The sequence below is a fragment of the Ixodes scapularis genome, unplaced genomic scaffold (genome assembly GCF_016920785.2).
Source record: "Ixodes scapularis isolate PalLabHiFi unplaced genomic scaffold, ASM1692078v2 PGA_scaffold9__187_contigs__length_104089568, whole genome shotgun sequence".
NCBI classification, from domain to species: domain Eukaryota; kingdom Metazoa; phylum Arthropoda; class Arachnida; order Ixodida; family Ixodidae; genus Ixodes; species Ixodes scapularis.
This window is the reverse complement of record NW_024609884.1, coordinates 11,874,196-11,898,278: the sequence shown is the minus strand read 5'-3', so window position 1 is coordinate 11,898,278 and position 24,083 is coordinate 11,874,196. Positions and strand designations below refer to the sequence as shown.

Below are 24,083 nucleotides of genomic sequence, written 5' to 3'. Positions count from 1 at the left end.
AAACTTCACCGGATCGGATTGCTACCAGCGTGCAAGGGGTGGCGAGCTAGTTTGCCAGGTCGCTTCAAGGTTTTTCTGAGCCTCAACCTCCTGCTCGCCCCTGGCCGTTTCGAACGGATGAGTCTCGTAAAACAGTGTGTTCGTGCAATCACTACTGCGTGATGCAGGTTAAAGACCCCCGGGGCTGGCGGTCACAATTCTGCACTGCAAATATTCTAGCACGTCCGGGACACTCGTCGTCTCATTTAATTGCCTGACCAGCTTCGCAGAATCTAGATATCACACCCTAACTTTTCTAAACTTGATTTCGTGAAAACCAGTGAGTCGTGAAAACGTTATTTGAAACTGAAACTGTGGAAAAACTTGAAAATCGGACTTCGAACTTTGAAAACTTGGATTAGAAAGAAATTCAAAATCTTCAAAGTTTTTTTTTTTTTTTTTTTAATTTAGCGTTAAAAGAGAATCGAAACCTTCGAACTTTTCGAACTTTATGCAAAAAGAAATTCGAAATCTTCGAATTGTTCGAACTTCATGTCTATAAAAATTCGAAGCGTTCGAAGTTTTCAAATTTTTTAACAAAGAATTTCGAGATCTTCGAATTTATCGAACCTGAAGTAAAAAAATATTCGAAATATTCGATTTCGAAATTTCGGAAACCGTGAAAGCTTCGAAATTTTCGAATTCGAAACTCCGCTGTGGTCAAAAGTTGCGAATTTTTCTAAATCGAACCTCGGTCGGTACGAAAATATCGAACCTCAGTTCGCTTCGCAAATATCGAAACCTTTCGAAATCGAACCTAGGGTGGTTCGCGACATCCCTACTCACCACTAAAGGGGTCCTCCATCATATCTGCCGATCCACAAGGGGTCCGCGAAAAATCAATGGTTGAGAACCACTGGTCCAGAGAAGTGCGATATTGAGCGTGACCCGCATATGAAGTGTTTTTGTCGTGCGTTGACGTCAATGCAACGTCATTTCATATGCGCCTGTTTCTCGCCGGGCCAGAAAAAAGCGCACGCCTGGGGCCGACGTCGGAAGTAGGGGTCTGCTATCACCAATGAAAGCTGTGCAAGGTCATTACGACTGTGTCTGTTCGCAGTACATTATTGGGCATCATGGTGGAAAAGAGTGCGCTCAGTGTAGTATTCACTTTCTTTTCTTCTGTTTTGCCACACAGGACGCACCCAGGTTGGCCGATCTTGCATTTAAGCCTGCTTCAGCACAAGCATGCTTCTAAGCAGGAGCAACTTTTTTCTCCACTCCATAACAAAGGCTGCGGCAAGTTTTAGATCACTCTAAACTACCGAGGTAAAAGTGTGAATGAGCCAACGTTGAAACGAGCGTACGAGTCTGCAAGTGAACAACAGTGCACAACACATCACTAATGATGTAGCTGACTCAGCATGCAGTCGAAGGACATTTTTGTGCACTCCAGAAGTCCGGTAACTTTGCAAAAAATGAAAAAGCCTCGTGATTATGCTGACTAAGCTTAAACCACAACCATGCATGCACACTTTATCACTTTTATCTACTGTTTCTGCAACCAAGAAAAGAACAAACAAGCGCGTTGCGTGGCTAAACCACCAAGCCAGCGAGCAGCCAAGCAAAGCCAAGCATGGCAGCGGGCGTGTACATCATGGTACCATCCCTGCCGAAGTAACAGAAGTGATTGACAGCATGGCCACATGGCATGCAAGGCCAACATAGTGATGGAAGCGGCATTTGACCTTCTGTAGCAGGTCTTGTAGCAGGCAAAACATTGGTTTGAGTAGCACCCGATGCTTTTGGAGCAAGTGCCAACATGTATGTTAGCACGTTACCCTCCCCCCCCCCCCCATACTTGAAAATAAAATAATAACACTCATAAACACCCATCTTTGTTGATGACTGAAGGTTCATATTTTTATATCAATATACATATTACTTATTTCTTTTTGCAATAAGAATATGTACTTATTTTAAAGAGAAGGCTTAGGTATTAAAAAAAAAAGAAAAAGAAATCGTTGAAATATCTTTTTTTCATCCAAACAAAAAGAATTTCATGTGGATCAAGTGCGACACTTCAGTTCAGATGATGCCATCTACCCCCCTCCCTAACACTTTACTCCTGTAAAATAAAAAAAAAATAAAAAATACACGCATATTTTCTGAAACGTTGATTGATGCAAATACATTCACCTAGCTTATACCCACAAAAAGTGTATAAACTTACATATGTGCTTTGAAACCACCATCTCGCATTACTCTGCATCATAAGAGCGGCGTTGGAGCTAAACTGAGTCAGAGTTCAGTGTAGTGACTTGTCAATCAACTGATGGTTCACATCCCATTTATTAAAATGTAGAGCTAATATTTTTTTTGTTAACTGTTGGTTGACTTATATTACTTGTGAGCATAATTTTTGAGACCATAGAGATAACAGAAATGCTCTCGCACATCAGCCGCTGCTCCTAGCACGCTGATGCAAAGCAGTGAAGCTCGACCCGTGTGCTTTGGTGCAAAGCAGTGAAGCTTGACCCGAATGGCAGGGCGCAAGTTTTTCAGAAAAGTCTTCAAACACTCACGCATGCTACTGGCTTGATTTGACCAATCCGCATACTTCCAGAAAAAGCCAAGGGAAAGCATTTCCATTCTAGGTCATAATCGCGCTGCATGCTCCTTTACAAAGACCATCTTTTTATATTTTTTGCTTCGTTCAAGCTGATCTTGGTGCAAGTATGGTGCAATTTTTTGCAGAAATGGTATTTTGGCACGGCTTGCGAATATGGAGCAGTTTGATGCAGCACCTTCATCACTGCCAACAAAGCTGGCCTTGAAGGATTACCCAGCACTCGGAGATGTTTCATTCATCCAATATATTGATATCGACAAAGATGCCATGGTTCGTGGTCTGCTTTCGGACAGTGAAGTCATGGTTCGGCCTAGAATCCGCTCTGTTGCCAGCTGTGCCGAGTGCCGCTGATGCGAAGATTTTGTAGGGTGTCAGAGAGGACTTTCCACCAGCCTTATCAGTCTACTGTCTACTACTATTCATAAAAACAGTGAATATAAGAAAACACAGCTTACCTCGTCCTTCAACGCCAATGTCACCCCATTTACGTAACAGTTCTGGCCCACAAATATATCAGCCGCTTCCAAGCAACAGTCCTTCAAAACAGAGCAGTCGCCGACATGACACCGCCCCGGGCACCTCAACAATGTGTTCATAAGAGCACATTTTGATCTTTCTTCCATGCATCCCTATGAACGAGAATCAGGTATTGTAGTATGAACTATAATGTTTGCTCTGGAATCATAGATGCCTGTCCTGGATTCTCTAGAGAACAAAATTTAAATCTATATCCAGCTATAAAAATTTAGACATATACAATGTGGGTCAAACAAATAAATTTTCAGAATAAATTTCACAATAACTCATTGTAGGAAGAGGCCCAACTTAAGAATAAATATATAATTTGAAGGTTTGAAAGACGCTTAAATAAATTTGCCACACTCCATTGGAATGCAGTTTCAGCTCCAAATCTAAGACTTGTTCCTCTGACAAACTGGTAGTGAATGAAAATACCATAAAAAAAAAGAAAAAAAAAAAAAAGATGTGTCAACATTTTTAGGTCATGTGTCCCTGCCAAACTTGTTATTGCGGCAAGGGGCAAAGAAGCAAAGATGATTGTACTTCCCGTCAGCAATGTTCACTTATGTCCCACCATAGCTAACTAGCCGCCTTTACGCCGAGGCCATCATTGATCCCAACACTACTATTACTAAGAGTGGGGTTATCCTAGAGTTCAAGAAAAAATGGCAAATCAAGCCAAAAATAGGGGTGGGTTATCTTTAGGGGGTGGGGCATCTCTGAGGATCTTACAGTAGGTGCAAGCTGCTAATTGAATTGTTGGTTTTCAACAAGAATTACTTTCCATTCATCATAGAAATGGGCATGTTTTACAGTAACAGCATTTGATAGTGATGGCTTAAAGGCATGCCAAATTTTTAGTTTTCAACAAGATTGCACATACAGTAAAACCTCATTATAACAAAATGGGATATAACAAACTAATGGATATAACAAAGCAATCATAATTCCCCTTGCTTACTAATAGTGGGAAGAAATGGACATTGGCTATAACAAACTAATGGTTATAACAAAATAATTACGACCGCCCCTTCAACTTTGTTATAACGAGGTTTTACTGTAATAATAAGCTCCCAAAACTATCACTCTGCTTGTCGGGTGGCCCAGGCTTTCTCAGACAATTAAAAGTAAAAGCTACTCCTACTACAGGGGAATACTCAGACCCTTCACTGGGCCTGCATAGGCAACCTGCAATGCAGTTTGGCGCTACACGTAGCGCCATCTAGCGGCTGCAAAATAAAGAAACTGGGTAGGCCAGGACTACGCGGGCCGCGGGGGCTGCGGGTGGGCGCATCCAGAAACCACGAGTGAATGTTGCATTTCGGATCGGCGTGAGTTTTTTTGGATCCGTTTTTCGTAAAAGTCCCAACTTCACGTCTCTATAACCTCACCGGGTTCCTGTGACATCTCGCCTACTCCTAGAGTTCCCCTAAAAAATAAACACTGCTACTGCTGCATGAAAGACGGCCACAGTCGCGAAGGTGACTCAAGGATCAAACTTCACCGCTTCCTCAGCTTCCCTTCGAGATCTTGGGAAGCGACACGGCGACAGAAGTGGATTACTGCAGTGCGACGCAACAAGTAAGTGAATTTTACAGAAACTGTTGGGAGGGAAGTGAACGAAAACATATGTGCAGGCTTGGAAAGTGGTCGGACGAACTCATTTTGCAGACTACTCGGCAAAATAACATATTTATACAAGTTGTATTACGAGTCGCTTTGACAGCCACATTAGGGAAATAGGATAGGAACAATCGGGGCGATTGTTGCTTCGCTGTGGTGTCGAGAATCGGGCGATCAGGTCTTCAAGCGAAAGGCCCGTCGGCCCATTCCGGCACTCCCAATGCCGTTCGGCACGCGTGGTCGCAACCAAAACCTTCCAAACCTGCGAGTTTTCAAATAGTGGATTTTCGTAGCACAAAGTTTTGTTTCTTTCAGCAACCAAATTTAATGCTGAGTCTGGTAACAAATGTGACGGATTGCAGAAAGCAGGATGCTAAAGTTTTTCTTTAGAAAAATCTCATGCGAAGCGTAAATATCCTTCTTACGTGTACACTTTGTTGGCTGTCGCCATTTTACACCAGGCTTTGCAATGTGCGTACGGTTCTGTAGCATGCAGAGTTTGGTTCTAATTACCCAAATTTTATTCTAGTGTGTGTGGGCGTCGGGAGGTGAGGACGGACGAGCGAGGCGCGAGCAGGGGCCAGCCGGCGAGGAAAGAGGAAGAGCGTGCTGCGCGAGGCTGGGGCCGGGCAGGAACGATAGAGCCGTTCTGGCTGGTCTGGCCCATGGCGATTCCCGGGAGCATTCCACCAGCGAAGTTCAGATCAGGACCGGCGGAAGAGGCGAACCCTGACCATACTGGCCAAGTCCATGACGATCCTGCAGTGGTTCCGCAGCGAGACTCTGGCAGTGATAGCCCAGAACAGCTAGCCTACGCAGCACTGGCGTGGGAAGGGCGATCCGCAGGCCTGGACACGGGCTCCGATTGTGAGTTCTGAACGACGGGCGACAACTAGGGTCGGCAAGTCCGGAGTGCCGGCTCTCGAAGACGGGCAACCGGGATGTACAATAAACCCATTCGCTGCCTTCTTGTTGTATTGTGTCACTTCCTGGGAAACGAGGGAAGCACAGACCGATCGGGCGCCGGGTGGCCACAAGTAGTGAAGACAACTCAAACTGGTGTCCAAATGACGACTCTAGAATATTCTCTCAGCACTTGGACCTAGCAAGGCTCCCGATTAAAAAACTGCATAAAAGAACCAGGGACGCAGGTACACACGGGGACTGCTGAAATCGGGGTCGCTGCCGCTCGCAACGGCCCGACGGGAAAACTGGCCGCCCCATTAACAGAGACGCCTCCGCTTGTGGCGCTGAATGCAGTGCTCTCGTGGCGCCACCTGGCCATTGCCGGCTGCCTATAGCAAACTATCCATGTAACTAAACTTGCCTCCAATGCAGAATGAAGAAAAGGGTTCACTTCGGATGTTCCAAGAAAGCGCTTGGAATGTTCCTCTGCGGTAGTATCATTTGAAAGATACTGATAAGTGCCACCTTCCAATACATCTGCAAGAAATGCGACACAGAACAAAGCTCAGAAATCGCAAGAGCATGCCAATGCACAAATGCATGAAAAGTTATTTCTGCTTATACATTTGCAAATCTCAAAAACAATCTTCAGAGGTGTGATGATAGCTCACATAAAATATGATTCCCCAAGATACATGACTGCAGGCATTTCCTAGGTGCCTGCAGTTAGGAGATTTATTAATGTGGAAGAATCTCTCACGATAACCATACTTCAGTTGAGACAAATCTTGCATAAGGCAGTCAAGATACAATCCCCACATCTTGAGTGCCCAAGATCAAGGAGTGGGCAATCTCGGAGCATACCTTCACAAATAAGAGCCCATGTGGACACACTGCTTCAGTAGAATTTTGAAACACTAGCCCTAGGAAAACCGGGAAAGATGTGTTTCTCACAAGGCTTCAAAGTGTGCCATGAGAGTTCTTCCCAGATGAGACTCCTGGCCCTCTGGGCAGCTTCTTTCCTAGCGAGACAGAACTTGTGGTCGTACCATCGCCCACATGAACCGTTCTCAAAGGACTCTCGAGACACCCCTGTGGTCATTGCAACCAACAGGTCGAAAAAGAGAGACATCTGGTGGAAGAGACAGAAATGAATTCCCATTTAGTATTTGAAAATTCAAAATTTGCACTGGCATCTTCAGTCACATTTTTATCATGCATTAGACACTGAAATGCAAATGGGTTCACATATTTACGACTAAAAAACAAGTGAGAATTTCTTTTGCGGGGCTTTGCTAGATTGAGTGGTTGAGACAATGATGATGAGGCACGAGCAGCAACGCACTCCGTCTACTGCAACATGAAACACTGAATGTGCTACAGGTGTTGAATGTAAGAATGCAGCTGACTTTTTAATGAAGTGATCTTCCAACACAAACCTGCATTGGTTCAGCCCCACTGTCTACGCCCATGTATGTGCAACTGTCCAAGGGCGACTTTGCCTGCAAGGCGAGAAGGCTTTCTGCCACTTCAGCACTGAGGAACACAATGCCAGACACCTGCAATATACACATTAGCAAGAATGACTAACAAATCCATATAATTCTCTAAAATAATTATATTATTAAAAAAAAAAGCTGGATTGGGTGCTGTTTATTATAGCCTTTTGTCTTCTTAATTGCGTTACCACACTCCAATTGGGTAGGATTCAGCATACACTGCATATATTATTAAAAAAAAAAAAAACAACCCTGCGGGAAATGCGGTGAACCTTTTTTCCACCTGTTATCTATCAAAAAATGCCATTGTGGGCATCTGCGAGTAAGGGTCGCCTGACGCCGCCAATGACATCACTTTTGCTAGGTTTCAATTTTCCTCCCTTCCTCTCCTGCGGTTGGCAGGCAGCAACAGCAATGGAAAAATCTTAATTTTCAAATGTCTCTTATTTTACACACATTATTTTTAAGGTGCCTACATCCAAACTCAGTTTTTGTAATTTGAAAACTACTTCAGCTTTTCTTTAATGTGCACTGTAAAATACTACTCCCCCAAGCAATCAGCACTGAGAACAATATACTATAGAAACACTCTACCATGATTGATACTCTACAGTGCTCCATACCATTGGCCTTAGTTAAGGGGCTGCCAATTAAAATTTTTGAAACCTACAACCTATCTGTTATCAGCACCAAAATTTCCACCCCATCTAGTATCAAGTGTAGCTTCCTTAGGCATACATTCTTGTAAAATGCAGTGAATGGTAGCAAACATTAAACGCTTTGATAGTGCACGAAATTCATTTAAAAAACTCTCCGAAGAGACTTGCAACTGCTTATGCGTAGGAATGCAAAAGCATTCTACAAGCAGCGCGCAACGTCTTCCTTTCACAACAAAATGTTCAGTTGGGCTAGTTGCTTTATGACTGAATAGAAGCATCGAAGGACAGGGACAAACTGGAGGAGGTATTGACAACACGGAGTAAATTCGCACACGGCGCTCCGGCAGCGACATCATGCGCTCCCCCACTGCGCAGGCGTGGTGAACCTTGCCGGCTTACGTGACAAAGCATCTGTGTTGCTGTGCTTTTCTTTGTGTTTTACTGCCGACGCGTGTCCGCTTTGACCTCGAGCTCCCCCGCCGGCTACCGTGACGAAGTGTGGCTGTTCTATTCTTTGTGTTTTATTTCTAAAGCGCACTCAATGATGTAGTTTTATGACCATCTTTCGGGGACAACGCTGATGGCTTTTCGCGTAATGGGACAAGTAAGGCTTTCGCCTTAATAAATTAATCAAACAGGTCTCTTTGCTTCATCAACTGTAAGTAAGCATAAAAACAGGGCTGTGTTTCTGCAGTGCATCACTGCAGACTATGTCAAACTGGAATAGCACTGCTCATCTTCTATGAAAACAGCACCTTCATAAAAGGCAATGCTTTCATGAAGCACCGTTGCTCTCACATCGGCTTCATGAGGGCTCATTCGACTACGACTTCCTTCCCTATCCTTAGTCAAACGTTGCTTTCTCTCTCCTCCAGCATCTCTTTGACACGTCAAACACAGTCATAATTCAGCATGTAGCGCCTTCTGTTCAGCTATTCAGTCCACTCTGTCCTCTTGCAAGGCATTGTGAAGACTGTGGCACATCCAGTGGGCACCTCATTCCGCAACCCACGCAATAAGAGGAGAACAGCATGTGTACCTCACTCTAATGAGCATGTGCATGCATTTCGACGTGCTGACTAAACCTTTTGAGGTGGGGGGACCACACTGAAAGTGGTACAGATGTTGAACCTAAGAATAAAGCTCGCATTTTATCAAAGTGACCTCCCAACATAAACCTGCATTGGTTCAGCCCTACTTTCTACACTCATCATCCATAATATAGTAGAACATTGTTGATGCATTCTCGTTTATGTGTTTTCCTGCGTGTTACACTCACAAACACGGGTCCTGTTGAACTCCCATGGAGATATTCACATCAATTTACTGTTTGTTGCACTTGCCTTTCTAGCTACAACGTCCAAAATGTTGTTTGGCACGGCCAGCGCTAGGAGTTGGGCTGGCCAACCATGGCTGTCCTATTCCTCTTTTTCTACTCTCCCTCTTTTTCAGCTCTTCGCCTCTCTGTGCCACGCTTCCCGCCCCTGGGCGTGTATTACCTTCATCTAAGCTTGGAAAAGATTCAGGCTTTTGCAATAGCTCCCTGATCTTTCATCTTGTCCACCAGCACATGCACATGCTTCTGCTGTGTTCGTGGCTTGGGCTTCTCCTACCCCTGGTTTCGAGTAAACCTCGTAATTGTGCACCGCACGAAAGCCGAGCTTCACAGCTCTGCATTCGCATGCTAGGAGCAGCGGCGGATGCGGAGAGTTTTGGGTTAGCTCGACGGGCAGAAAAATTTTGCACACTCTTAAAAGTCAATATTCTTTGGTTCATTTACATTTGAATATAGTAGTTCTCCACAACCTTGAAAGTCCATCAGAAATAAATTGTTGATCGAGTGTCGCTCCCTGTCTCATCTATAGGTCTCAAAAAACGTTACTGGTTGCTAAGTTTGCCCAATCTCATACTTGTTTTAACATGGTTCTACTGCATCATAAATGTTAAATGATGCACCGAACAAGTCAAGCTAAATTAAAAAAAAAAGAAGAAAAAAAGCCTTACAACAGGGACTGTGCCATCAGGTCTTGTGTAATTGTGCAGTGCTTCCAAGGTTCCACAATACAAAATGCTGGATACATTTCCCTGAAAGCAACCAAAAGAATTATAACAGTAATACCACATACCAGTCACCAAGGCTCAGATATGACCAATTTGCAAATTTTCCTATCACAATCTAATGTAAAATAAATGCTTCAAAAACATTGTGTGCAGAATGGAGAGTATTACAATGCACCAGGGATTCATGTTTTCCGAATAAATTTTTGGTGAGGTCTGGAGAGCATTTTTGGAGCTCATTTTTGTATTCCAAATTTGGCAAGAAATTTAATAGCACTCTCTCAAGGTGAAAGTATTACGGTGGCTCAAGAATTCCCCTACTTAGATTGGATTCTGGCGTGACAGAGAATGGAGCAACATTGACCTGTCGTCCCAAAAAGTAGATGACAAGTTGTCCTTCGTTGATCGTCCAAGGTTCGAAAGGAGATAAGGATGATCTTGCTTTAGGGCCGCTGACCTGGTACTCTAACAAGTGTAATATGAAGTGTTGGTTTTTCTTCAATGCTATGTTAAATATCAGTTTTTCAGAAGTCCAAATTGATAAACATATTACCAGTAAGTATTTATCAGATTTCGTTAATTTTGTCCCAAAACACAAAACCCTAGTTATAGGACATGAGCAGGCTCACAAAACAACGAGACATAATTCACACAATGCATACTCACATCAGTATTAATAACAAAAATGCAAGGGAGTTTCTCAACCACCAAAGAGAAAAAATCAGGATTAGTGTACAGTTCCTCACATCTTTCTCATGTACTGTCACTTTCCTTAAAAGTTCCTCTCTTTGAGTTCTTTGTAGAAAAACTCATCCTCCATTTTTTTTTTTTTTTCAATTATGCAATGATTAAGAGAAAAGCTATATGCCTCAAGATCTGAAAACAACGAAAAGCCGATAGCAGTTACAACATGAAAATTATGAGCTATCGGTCGGTCGTGAGTGCAGTTCATGCTGTGGGCACTTTATTTTTTTTATCCTATTAGCAAATGGAGTTTTTAGTAATAGAAATTGTTTCTACATGTGCTATCATGCAGAACAAGCACCTCTTGAGGTATTGCACAGACACAAAAAGTTTTCACTCTGCTCCAAGCTAAAGCATAGTTTTGCTATTCACCACTGTACACATTCTGGTACAGACTCGTGGCATATGGTAATCCAGGCCTAAACTTCTTGACCCACCTCTTTTTCTGTTTTAATATGCTGTTCCAGCTTCTCTAAGTCACCACATACATTGTTGCTAACCCATTAAAACACAACACATGCTTACAAAAAAACTGAAATGAAAAAAATTTTTAGAGGGATTATTTAAAACAAAATTTCTACCCCCCCAAAAATTTGTTTAGCAATATTTATGTTGTTAGACACAATTCAAGTGGTGGTAGCCTGCCCAAACCCCGCCCAGGAACATAGCTAAAAACATTCCATTTCTCGGCTCTCATTGGTTGGAGAGACAGACGATTGGCATGCGGATTATCTGTTGAAGAACTGTTTCACCAGGCCATAATAGTATCTTTATCGACAATATTTTTATGTTTGAGAAACAAATAATCTACACAGTAATTTTTATTCTCAAAAATATCCCGAGATTGCCTTTCCGCTTTGGTTTGAAACGTGACAAACATGGCTACTGCCATTTGCGGAGTGCTCAAAGAGCGTAGTTCGTTGAGATCGTTTATTTTGAGGAGTGCGAGTCGTTCTGCATTCACCGAGATGTTTAGAGGAAGATCTCCTCAACCAACCTAGCTTGCAGCAAACTGTCACAAGTACACGCCTTTGGAAGTGCTGTGCGGGGTGCTTGTTTTCGAAGCGGGACAGGCATAAGCCTAGTGTGCCACATTAATTAGTGATATTTCGAGAAATAGCTCACCTAAAATCAAAAGCAAATCTGGTGGAAAATAAGGAGTGGGCTAACTTTCGGTAAGCGACAAAAAAAAAAAGTTGAAAAAAATACTAGCTTTAGATTTTGTGTCCTGCTAAAACTTGTGATCGCAGGGAGGGGTGATGAACCAAAGACTGTCCTTTTCAGTCAGGAACGTTCGCTTATCCCCTGCCATGGCTAAGTAACACCATTTCTGCTGAAGTCACCATCGGCCAGTGCCCTGCAATTACAGTCAAATCTCGTTAATTCATACTCGAGGGGGATTGAAAATTTGTTTGCATGAAGCAAAGTTTGAATTACAGGGAGTTTCCTCCCATAGAGACATATAGGATGGGACCTGCATGTTAGTTTCAATTACCATATTTACTCGCATAATAGCCGCACTATTTATGAACAAGGCCCTTGCATCTACTTTCCCGCAGAACACTCATATACAGCCATTCGTCGCGTTGCGCATAAATAACATAGCGAATAACTAGATCGAGAACACGATTCGCCATACAAATGCAATCTTCACAAATGATATCTTCGCATGAAGACGTTATCTCTGTCCTGTAAACTGCTGGAATCATGCTGTCGGTCGCGGTGATTGGCAATCCGCGTTCTCCGCGAAAAAGAGAAACCTCAGGTTTTCTTCATAAACAGTGCGGCTATTACTCGAGTAAATACGTACGGTATCCGCAAGCTTGAATTAAGAGAGTTTGAATTAACGAGATTCGACTGTACAAGAAGTGGGCTATCTTTCTGTGTTTTTTGCAAAAATACCAAATCATGCCAAACATAAGGGTGGGTTATCTTTCGGGGGTGGTATCTCTCTGGATATTACGGTATGTTGCTTGATCTGGCTTGATTTGTTCCTTTGCGCGTATTGATGCTGAAGATGTTGGTTCCCGTAAAAGCAGCCCCGCTGCTCTGTGAACTGTGCAACCGACATGATTGCAACCATGGCTTCAATACCAAGAAGATACCTACAAAAGTAAAAATTTGTGAGCCATTTAGCTGGAGGCAATCGGGTGTTCGGCTCGCTTCAAGTTTGTCGAGCATGTTCCTGTCATTTCGCTTCGAAAGGCAAGTAGCTCTCAAGTTTTGCAGTGCACCTGGCCTGCCAAAGCGAATATTTTTAAGGCCCTGTCACACTGAGGCAAGAGTTGGACAACTCTATCCGGCAATAAGAGGAAATTGTGTTACTGGAGGCCCAGTCACATCGCGGCAACAACAGCAGTCGGGCAACATGTTGCTGTCGCCCGGCAACCATGTTTGCCAACATTCTGGTCCGACCACCCTGTCACACCGTGCAGACGGCGGGTCCAACACGGGGAGCACTACGCCATCTTGATTGTTTATCTCCCTTCGTGTGTGGCGCGGCGTCGACGGAAATGGGTCTCTACGAAGTGCTAGTGCGTTTGAAGGGCCGGAAATTACCACGGGACGACATCAACCAGTGACTGTGATTAGAAAGCTTGGCACGGGGAGTATTTTCCACCCTTTAGTTTATCAAAATGTTCTTCATCCGCTGACAAAGCAGATAGCCCTAACCGAGGAAGGCGAGACCGCTGACATATGTTTGCCATTTACGCCACCTTATGAAGTGTTCCTGTCCGGTTCTTTTTTTCATGCAATTCCAATTTCTCCTGTAAAATTGATTTAGCACCGGCAGTACCCCCAAACCGTCTTTTGTAGTAAGGTGTTGAGCTAAATTGAGTGCTTAAAAACCGCGACACCTACACGATTGGTCTTCATAACAATCGGTGGAATATTTTTCAACACTGTTTATTTGCCTACCACCTTCTATGTGATTGCTTCCTTCCCCAAAACGTCCTCGGGATTTTTGAATCAATTCAGGAGTCTGGTAGCGGCTGTTTCCACGTTCCAAGCATCAACAATCATAAGAGCGGTTGTTTAAATGCTTCAATTTTTTAATATTTGCTTTCCTGGATTGTTTTTATTATACTTTAGCAGCGGGTGAGTAGGCATGCCATTTTATTTCCCTAGCAGTAATGTGAACTGGTCTCTCAGCAGTTCTAATTTAAACACCTGTCTGAATGTTCACAACCGTAGCTTTGACCATTTCGACAATCACTTTCCGTAATTATGCAGTAAAAACATTCATCGAATTATTTTAGCTGCTAGCCAGTCTAAATTATTGTCAAACAACGTTTTCCAAGCCCTTATTTGAGTAAGCTCGTAAAAAAAGACGCTGATAGGGAACTAGCTCTACCATTGAAGCTGTCTGTGTTGTCGTGATGCCGCCCCGAAATTCACTCAGCCACCGATTAGGGCAACACACATTGTCCAATGCAAGGTGTTGCTGTTTTTGCTGCCGAAAGCTGTCATACCGAGGCAACATTTCCATTGTCGTCCATGTTGTGCTGCTGTTGCTGCAAAGTGACAGATTTGACGGAAAACACGGGGAGCGAGCAACAAGTTACCTGACTGTCGGACGTGTTATGTTGCTGTTGCCGTCGTGTTGCCTCAGTGTGACAGGGCTTTTGGGTTGTGTTTTAATTATGCGTCAAGATACTTGCCTGCCTGCCATGCAAAAAAAAAATAATAACAAGAACAGAAAAGCTGCAAGGACTGCATATTTATCTTGTTGACTTTTTTTAGTCCTCTCGGTCGCTTTTTATTACACATTGACCGACGCTGAGAAACGCTTGTGTTGGACTGTGGCTCGTACATGATGGAGCACTAGAACGCCACTTTCATGGTCGCGTCTTGTGAGCGTTGCAGAAGTTTTTAGATGGGGGCAGAATAGCAGACGGACAAAGGAGAAAACGGAGACCAAATCGCAGCTTTCATGTCCGCGTCCTACGGGCATTGTAGACGACGATAGACGGTGGTGGAATAGCAGACGATACCAAAGGCTGCCGCGTGTCAGCTCGCACGACTAGCAGGCGGTGTCAAAAGCCAGACTAGACGCACCGAATGTCGTGAAAGAGAGACACTAGGCTTGTTAGCATGTTTGGCCGAGCAGCCAAGCCAATCCATTAGCAATGGGCAGGGTCAGTGATTTGTGGGCGGGGCTTAGAGCGGGCCGTGACCTCTACCTAGATTGCGTCTAACAACGTAAATAATGCAAAAAAAAAAAAAAAGCTTTCTTTGTGGAAAAATTACAAAAACGGATACTAGGTGTCCCATATATGCCCTTTAAAAATTTTTTTTTTATTTCAGTGTTTTTTTAAGCTATTATGCTACTTGTTCATAACCAGCACTAGCCAATCTGTAAAAACTTACATCAGGGTCAGTCATGACAGCACCATGACCAGTAGCATATTGTGGATCACTTGCACAACAGACAAGCAAGCCACCTTTTACAGTTTCCCAGTTGATGGCTGGAAGTAAAATTAATTAGGTTGATTAATGAACCAAAGCCTCCTACCATAGCCAAAGAATTATGCAGGGTTCTGATAAAACACAAAGATGCACATGAATGATGAAACACTACCTAATTTTGCACATGCAGTCATCATTTCACTTAACTTCATACCAGCCACTGCAACCAAAGTTTTATTAACTTTGTCTAAGAGAAGATATAGAAAACAATGATTTTTTTTGAGTGCACCAATGGGTCAAATGCCTCGCCGTCTCCACAATAACATGTCTAAAAACATTAAAGGCTATGCTGGATCCCATTTTTCATAGATCCCATTTGGGATGCCACTGTCTAAGCATTATCACAGATTTTAGATTTTTTTTCTCTTCATGTAAATTAGTATATCTCTTCACACAGCTGCAACATCGCTATTGAAACCTAATTTTTTCTAGTCTATGTTTCTCTCACACACAAACCAGAATTCAGGCATCTCGTTTATGCTGAGGATGTCATGTAGTACTGAAAAGCATACAGCATACAGACCTAGAAAACTATTTATGGTTAGTTTATGGGACAAAGGCCTAATATTAAAGTTGCTTACAGAAATGCAATAGATCCAAGTCGTTTCATAGCACCTTTTGGAGCAGCTAAAAGTATTCTTGGAGCACATGCACACACTGCATTTTAATCCATTCTACCACAAACACTATGTTAAGCCTCTCCAACAAAATAGCAATGGCTTCTTTGACTTCTCACTTCTGTGCAACCCCTTGTTGGTATCCACTGCAGAGCAAGTTTGATTCCCTTCAACACTCAACTTGCTGCTTCGTTATGCTCAAAAGTGCCAGACATGGCAACGAAAATGCTGTTTCAGGATCTACTATTTTTGTTAAAAAAGGTTCCTTTGTAGCAGCACTTCTGAAGCACGACTGATGAACAATACAACATGAATGATAAACATATGTGAAGGGTTATACTCTAGGTGTAGAACTAAAGGCAAACCAAATAGCACTCAGCTAAGGTAATGTTTGAATAGAATAATATACTAAGTAACAAATTGGACTAGATAACAGAAAGTATAAAACAGAGAGAGGACGAAACACAGACGAGTACATACTTTCTATTATCTAGTACATCTTACCAACACGCTCGTTAGGAATATAACAAATTGGAGTTGCAATAAAACTGGGCAATTCTTGACTCGCTTATTAAAAAAAAACAAAAAAAGAAGCTTTTATTTAATTATTCACATCATTGGCATCTTACATGTAGACTGTTAATGGTGAAAGCCGATGGACAATAAATATACTATCTTAAAATGCCCAGCTAAACTCATTCAGGTTCCATTCCACTGCTATAGTTAATTTAGTTTTTAAACTTGATTGACTGCACCCTCAAACACGGCTGAATAAAAATCAAACCTGCAGTAGAACACACTGAAGCGGGCAACTCGTCTGGATATAGCAGTTTATCATCTACACTAGCCATGGTTGATTTTGTGAATTTTACCACAAGGAAGCGTTGTCACGTCATCATTCACTAAGTTTAATTTTTTTTTTCCGACACCTGACACATGCACACATTTTACTTTGGAAGAGTGCTTTTGCTCCTTTGTACATGGCAGTGATGGAAGCAGCATTTGACCCTTTGTGGCAGGTTCTGTAGCAAGCAAAATAGTGGTTTGGAGCAGCCACTGATGCTTTTGGAGCAGATGCCAATATCTGTTAGCACAACACTTGGAAATGAAAAGGCGATTACATCACTAAATGAGCTCATCTTTGACAATGATTGAGGGTTCTTCATTGATACTGGAGCATGTTACTTATTACCTTTTGTAATAAAAATAGGTAAGGCACAAAAGGAACACAGCCTTCTTTTTAGAAGGCTCTGGTCAGCGTGGCTTCCATTTACAAAGGGTACTAAAAAATGCTTGAAAAAGGAATCGTAGCACAACACTTCAGTTGGGATAAAGCTTCTCTCCCCTCCCATTTTTTCACCCTGTAGTTTATTTAGCCTGCAAATATAAGGCAGAGACTATTTCGACGTTCACTTTCAAAATAATTTTGAATATTATTTTGACTTCCTTGATGCCACTTCCTGAAACGTGAAATTATTTTCAAAAACATTTTGACGTCCCCCGTCAAAATATTTTTGTAATTATTTTTATGTCTCCAACTTAGAAGTTTAGAGCTTCAGAGTCCGGACTGGGGAGCGATCGAAGGTGGCAGTAAAAAAAAAGTATCATCTTGCTTGCAGGCAGCGTCGTGGTTCGACACACATTTTCCGAAAGCAAATGTTATGCAGTCGACTGCTGTTTTTATGACCTTTTAGGTGATGTGGAATGGAAAAAGACCTTCTCAAAGTACATCATGATCATCTATCAAGCCGAAAGTATACATTCTTGATTGTGCCAAACATTACAGAACGCGGCACCGCTGCTTTTCATGATTTTTATGGACAAAGGAGCTGAATGCCGTGTCATAAAATTTGCAGTTGATTGGAAAATGTGTTCATCTCGTACAACCATGCTAGAACCTTTGTTAGCTTGCACCGGTCAAGAAACATCAAGGAGGAAATGTTTGCATTCACATCCTTTTACTTATCGTACCATAGTTATAACTCGCTCGTTATACATGAACCAAGCAGAAAATCTAAACTAAACAACAAACTCATGAAACCTGGTTAAAAACCGGGCGGGAGCCAGATGCAATGGAAGACTGCAACCATAGGAAGACATGCTCGCACAATATAAAGGAACAAAAAGCGCGCCAAATTTCTGTGTTACGTAGTGTACACACTTACATTTGTTACGTGCAGGGAGACGGGGGATATCGAGCTCGCCTTTGTTGTAAATTCAAAATTTTAAGTGAGACACGTGCCGAGATGTAAGCTCAGAATGCTCAGAACATTGCCACTGGGTGTGTCACGTCCGAATAGATAAACTGTCGAGCCAGTCTCACACACACGTTGAATAAGACATTTCCACTGCCAACTAGAACCAAAACTATCTGTAACAACGGCAACACAACACCGACGACACCACCAAAAACTAAAACAGAATGAAACCACAAAACGGCTACCACTGCTACGGCTGCTGTATTGAAGGACGACGTCGAAATAAGAAAGCCACTATTTTGACAATGTTTTATAGAAGTGACATCGCAGACGTCGAAATAATTGTTGAGATACTTTGACGGTGGACGTCGAAATAGTCACTGGCTAAATATAATTTCTGTACAATGCCAGCAGAAAACAGCCATATCTGCCAACACGCCAACCTATAAAAAAGCGACCCCCAAACTTTACTTTATGAACCTACCAAACTCAAGACTCCAATATTATAAACTGCAAAAACAGCCACCCACAAATATTATGAAAATCTATATGTGCGCTTTAAAAGTGACGCTGCTCTTCAGTGGCATTGGAATGAGAATGAAGTCAATGTTCGCTGCTTTTTCGATCGACAGCTGCACGGGAACAATCTTGACTGCCGTATTTATTCAAATGAACACATTTGCAAGTCCGGCTTCAGAGCGCTGCAATCTTGCTCGGTTGGGGTGCTTGGGCGCAGTCATAATTTAACTAAGACGCCTTAGAAAGGCTTCGTAATCGGATTATGACGCGTCCAAGTGCACCCCAGCCGAGCAAGATGGCGGTGCCCTGAAGCCGGACTTGCAAACGTGTACAGACATGTGGTTGTTGTTGTTTTTTTTCGGCGCAGTTTTATTCAATTAGATATCAACCTGCAATCATGACCGAAGAAGGTAGACCTATAATAGTAGTGAGCATAATTTCCGAGCCTATCTCGCTAGCCCAGGTGCTCACCCATGTCAGCCGCTGCCCCTAGCACTCCGGTGCAAAGCGGTGAGGCTAGACGCAGCACGGAGGCATGTGGCAGACAGGATAATCAAGTGATCGCACAGGAGTGGAAGACCTTGATTCTGTCTTATCACAATAGTTGCCATCATACTATTTTGCAACGTTTTCTCACAACTTTTAGCTCCTGACATCGCCAACATCTTCTGGAAATTTAGACAATGTCGGCGATTAATTGGTTAGCGCATCAACTGACCAGCGCGGTTGACGAGCAACCTCTTTACTTCGTTCCACCTTAATTTAAAGTGCAGCCGACGCTACGAGCCAGTGGGACCTACCAAACAGCGTCAAAGCATGACATCATGGCATGACATCATGGCATTTGTCCATCTTCCTGTACGTGTTCTTTCGTCAGCTAGACCAATGGTTCTGGAATGGAGGTCTGCAGACCCTTTGGAGTCTCTGAAGGCCTTCTTCACAAAGCCTTAAATTGCCAATCAAATGGAAAAATATTATTTTTTTTCCTTTTTAAAATTTATGCTGGTTGTTTTACTTGCGTGCTGAGTGAGTAGGGTTGATTATTCTATGCTTCAGAGCTTCAAAGTTGGTTTGCATGCATTTATATTTGTTTATTTACCCTTGTTATCGTAATCAAAAAATGATTCCCCTTTCCCCCAGTGGAAGGGGTCCCCCGTCACTTTTTCTGATCCAGAAGGGGTCCCTAAAACATCAGTGGTTGAGAACCACTGGGCTAGACCAATCAGGTGCAGTGAATATCCTGTGACGTTCGCTTTTTGTACGTGTGTTTGTGGTTGTATGTGTTTGAGCCTCCAACTGTGCTCTGACCCAAGATGAAACAAACTACATGGTAAGTAGAGATGCTGTGAAATAAATATTTCTACCGTTTTCCTTTCCTCTTACTTCTCTATATATTAGAATCAGCCAATAATAAAATATATTTTAAAATATTTTGTTTTGCTTAAGCACATCTCGGTGCAGGTGTGGCGCTATTCATAGATGTAGCAAGCTTTCGTTCATGGTGCAATTTGACGCAAAGGGCACAGCACTTCCATCACTGACATGACTGGGCTAGGATAAAGTATGATGCAGAAAATCACAATTTCCACTCTGCAGGCTCCGCAGTGCACCAGCGCTCGCTAAAAAGTGCACTCAGAAGAGCTAACTAACCAGCCCGAACAGATTATGAGAAATAAAAAATACTGAGGAACGTCCGAGTAGTGCCAGGGTTTGATACGAAGATCAAACCGAATATTGAGTTATTCTAAACAATAATTGAAAGTTTTGAACACTCACAGAAGCGAATTGCAATAATCTGGCAGCGTAGCAGCATCTAAGCTCCGTATTGGTAAAGTGAAATGAACGTTTGGCGCAATGTTGGCACAAATTCCTCACATTCAGTTGATACAGGGTAAGTTTGTTGGCCCACATCACTGTACTTAACTAGAGCAAGGCTTTTACACAGCATTGCCTATTACGTGAAGTAAGTAGTGCAACAGTAATGGAGATTCATTCCTGACGAGTCAGTGGCTACATTAGTTTCCAGCCAGCTTCCCACCATGGAAGGTCATTACTGAGATTATTCCAGACAGACCAGGACTCCTACCAGTCTCAGAACAGCTTAGGACCATGTCTGTGCTGCAAATCCACACACCTGGCGGTCCACTCTCTTGCATCTAGTAGAAAAAAGAAAGATCTTGGAATCAAATTTTTTGTTAGACAGGAACAGTCAATAGTCTGTGACAGGTCAAGAACGAAGTGGAAGCTACTCCCATCCCTTTCCACTTTAGCAGAGCGATCGCCGATGAGGAGGCAACCTCCTCTCCACCGTTTGCTCTGCTAGTACAGAAAGAGGTGGGAGGAGCTTCCACTTCATTCTTGACCTGTCACCGACTATAGCATGAAGCCATAATGGAGCTCTAAGAGACTGTAGACACAATCGAAGCAAGCCAAAATGTAAGGTCCATGGAAGTTTCATAAACTTATAAAGTGCAAAACTACAAACAATGATACTCATCCGTCGCACCTGTGACACAAGCCGGAGAAGGTTTTCGAGGTTGGAGGCGGTGCCGTCGACTTTGTTTGGTAGGGCCATGAATGCTTTCCCACAGGGCTCATAAGCATATTCTCGGCCCTGAAGAAAAGCATAATAAAACATAAAAACAAACCAAAAAAAAAAAAAAAAAGCATTCTTCCTTTTAGACCAAAACGACTGCAGACTATATCTACTGTAGACACAGAAAAATAGCAACGAAAAAATAGTCCGAGCGCAGGCGAGCTGGTCTAAGTTGAACATGATGGTAAGCTTGAGACTGGGGTAGGAAAAGGAAAACGGAAAGAAGACAGACAAAGAGCAGGCAACCTGACACGTTGCCTGTTCTTTTTCCGTCTTCCTTTGCGTTTTCCTTTTCCTACCCATCTCAGGTTCACCCTCATGTTCAGAAAATTTGTGTTTCCACTTCACAGAAAGAAAATGAGAACGAAGAAGTGAAGGCCATCTTTCCACAGTAATGATAATAGCATCATGTTGAAAACCAAGAACAGGAAGGGTGTGTTGGGGACCTACATGATGTAATACCAGGATTCGGCTCTTTGTAAGAACGTCCGGCGATATAACCTGTGGAGTCAAATAAGGAACAAAACATTCATACATTCACTTATTTGTTGTTCCACTACAAAAGCGTGAAATCCATCCCAAGTGCAATAAACTACTGATATCAATCTTCATTTGCGCATCGCACTCACTGTGTAACCGCTGTCGGCGCTCAGCAACTCGGTGACAACCAGCAATGCATTTAACGTAGCAGCTCCACTACCGATGTTGTTCGCAGGATCTTCAACTGTTAACGTTTTCGTGGATGTGGGTATAATATTCCGATTTCGCAGTATTGCAAGCTCTGTTGGAAAGCGAAACACGAGGGTGGTGTCTCAGAACAAACCGTCCAACATGTACAACACGCTTAGATCCTTAGATCACTTAGACTTAGATGTCAGAACGCAGCCGCGCTTGCTGCTGTCAAGCTGTGACGCAATTTGAAGTAAACACGGAAAGACGACGACACAAAAACAACTACCCCTCACAGCAAAGGGTACACGAGCAAAATCAGGCGGACTCACCGGCTTCAATCGCAGTAGCCCACTTCAGAGAAGCGCAAGTTACTGCGATGCAATCAAACTTCGCCATAGCAGATTGCAAGTGCAGTGTACAGTACGCCGTAGCGTTGCGGCATAGAGAGACAACTGAACAGCGTCAAGGAGCGTAAAAACCAAAAGCCAGCGGGGAAAACCGCGGATGGTCGTGGTTTTGACCTGACCGGTTTTGGCTAGCCACTAGCCAGCCGTGCGGCCGTGCCAACTCATCAGCCAAAATCAGCCGTCCAGCCGCGGGTAGATGGATGGTAATAACATACCTATAATCATAGTTTTGTTTAACCCGAGACTGGGGTATTACGGAAAAGGGACGAGAAGAAAAGAGGCCACAAGGAGGCGACGTCTCAAAAGGGACGCTTCTCGTCCCTTTTCCGTAATACCCCAGTCTCGGGTTAAACAAAACTATGGTTAACTTCCACCAGCTCGCCTGCACCCTTACAATTTTTTCAATACCTATAATCTTCGCAATGGGTAGTAGCTAGCGCCATCTAGCCTATATAAACTCTCCAAAATTATTTTTAACCTTTTTTTGCTCGTTTGTTCACTAACTGATCACTCCACACCTTCATTAAGTGAGGAAGTGTGTGTGCCTGTGTGTGTGTGTGGGGGGGGGGGGGGGGGGGGGTGTCAATAACAAAGTAAACAAAAAAAAAACGATGGCCGACAGCGATCAGCGATGCGTAATTAAATATTTTTTTATTAAAATATATAGAAAGACAACCTTACATATTTCGAGGACACGCTGTACGTATAAAAATTAGTTGAAGTAAAGTAAAAAAAAAACAAAAAAACTGAGTACTTCAACCTAATGAAGTAAAAGACTGATCTAAAAATAAATGTAACGCCTTGCAAGTGGGCTCATTTTCGTCTTCTGCGCATAAGAAAGGAAGTAGCGGTGACGTCAGAACGCCGAACTCTGATTGGCTGATCGCGACCCCCTATCTCAGCGTCGTCTGCTCCTTTGCAACGTCGTCTGCTCGCAACGTCGTCTGCGTCTGTCTTACCTTTCATGCGACTTTCGGAGCGAACTCGACCTCGCCTTTAAGAGAGGGCAGACGAAATAACTCGAGCGGTACGTTGTTTTTGTCTAACAACTAGCAGACGCGCATCAAGGAGGGAAGTCAAAGGACTCCCTGGCGAGGTGTCCCGGGGCGCCGAGGTTTTTTTGCTTAGAACCGAGGGAAGTTCCCTCCCAAATACTTTTCCCTCCATTCGTGTGCGGCGAGACCCCTCACTCTTTAACGGCGTCGGCGGGTTGGCGCAGTTAACGTCGTCTGCTTTACATCTGCTAGTCAAAGCGGTCAAAGCGATGGCTGCTTTACCTTTGCTGCGTCTGTCGGAGATTCACCGCTTTTTCATCGGCGAGAGTCACCGTTGCCTCGGGAAACAAGGAGATAACAAGAGGAAGAAATTGACATTTTAATCTAAAACTGAGGTCAGCAATCAAAATATTATACGGGAAGGGTTCACAAAGGTCGCGCGGGCATATTCCACTCAGCACGCCAGCCGGTCGTGGGCAGACGGTCGCCGAGTCGCGGAGAGCCTGCTAGGCCTAACTGCCCAGCTCGTTTGGTCGCGTTCGGTGGGATCGTGGCCGTGGGAGCTTTTCCCGGGTGTTTGTGGATCCAGCGTTCTTGTTCGTCGTGGTCTGTTTCAAGTACTTTTTACTTTTTTCTTGCTGCTTGAAGTCGGGACGCGTCAAAACCGCACGTAAAAAAATAAACGTCCGTGGGTCGTCGCGACCGCGACGTTGTCGGCCATGCTGATTTGATCGTAAGAAGTGCGTAAGACAGCTTCGGAGCTGTCGTAGGATTTTGTCGTAACCTGCGCAAAACGTACGAAAATTTCGTTTCGTGAATACGAATTTGTTCTTAAGTTTTGTCTTACGCACATTTTTGGCGTAAGATCGTTTCGTGAATCTGGCCTCTGCACTTCCGAAAGTCGCAGGAAAGGTAAGACAGACGCAGACGACGTTGCGAGCAGACGACGTTGCAAAGGAGCAGACGACGCTCAGATAGGGGGTCGCGATC

General features: G+C 43.4%; 1 protein-coding gene across 1 annotated transcript in view; it reads right to left on the bottom strand.

Annotated features, from left to right (window-relative positions):
• The window catches only part of LOC8043554 (L-fucose kinase), a 41,178-nt gene extending 18,872 nt beyond the window's left edge, over positions 1-22,306 (bottom strand). Inside the window, exons 1-11 of the mRNA XM_029982191.4 lie at positions 22,021-22,306; positions 21,649-21,800; positions 21,470-21,520; positions 20,930-21,037; positions 20,510-20,579; positions 14,991-15,088; positions 9,822-9,902; positions 7,099-7,218; positions 6,614-6,791; positions 6,081-6,196; positions 3,067-3,240 (exon numbers count right to left, since the gene is read on the bottom strand). Of these exons, the coding sequence (XP_029838051.3) occupies positions 3,067-3,240; positions 6,081-6,196; positions 6,614-6,791; positions 7,099-7,218; positions 9,822-9,902; positions 14,991-15,088; positions 20,510-20,579; positions 20,930-21,037; positions 21,470-21,520; positions 21,649-21,800; positions 22,021-22,087 (1,215 nt within the window). The 5' untranslated portion in view covers positions 22,088-22,306. The remainder of the gene's footprint in view (positions 1-3,066; positions 3,241-6,080; positions 6,197-6,613; positions 6,792-7,098; positions 7,219-9,821; positions 9,903-14,990; positions 15,089-20,509; positions 20,580-20,929; positions 21,038-21,469; positions 21,521-21,648; positions 21,801-22,020) is intronic.
• Between the last annotated feature and the right edge of the window lie 1,777 nt (positions 22,307-24,083).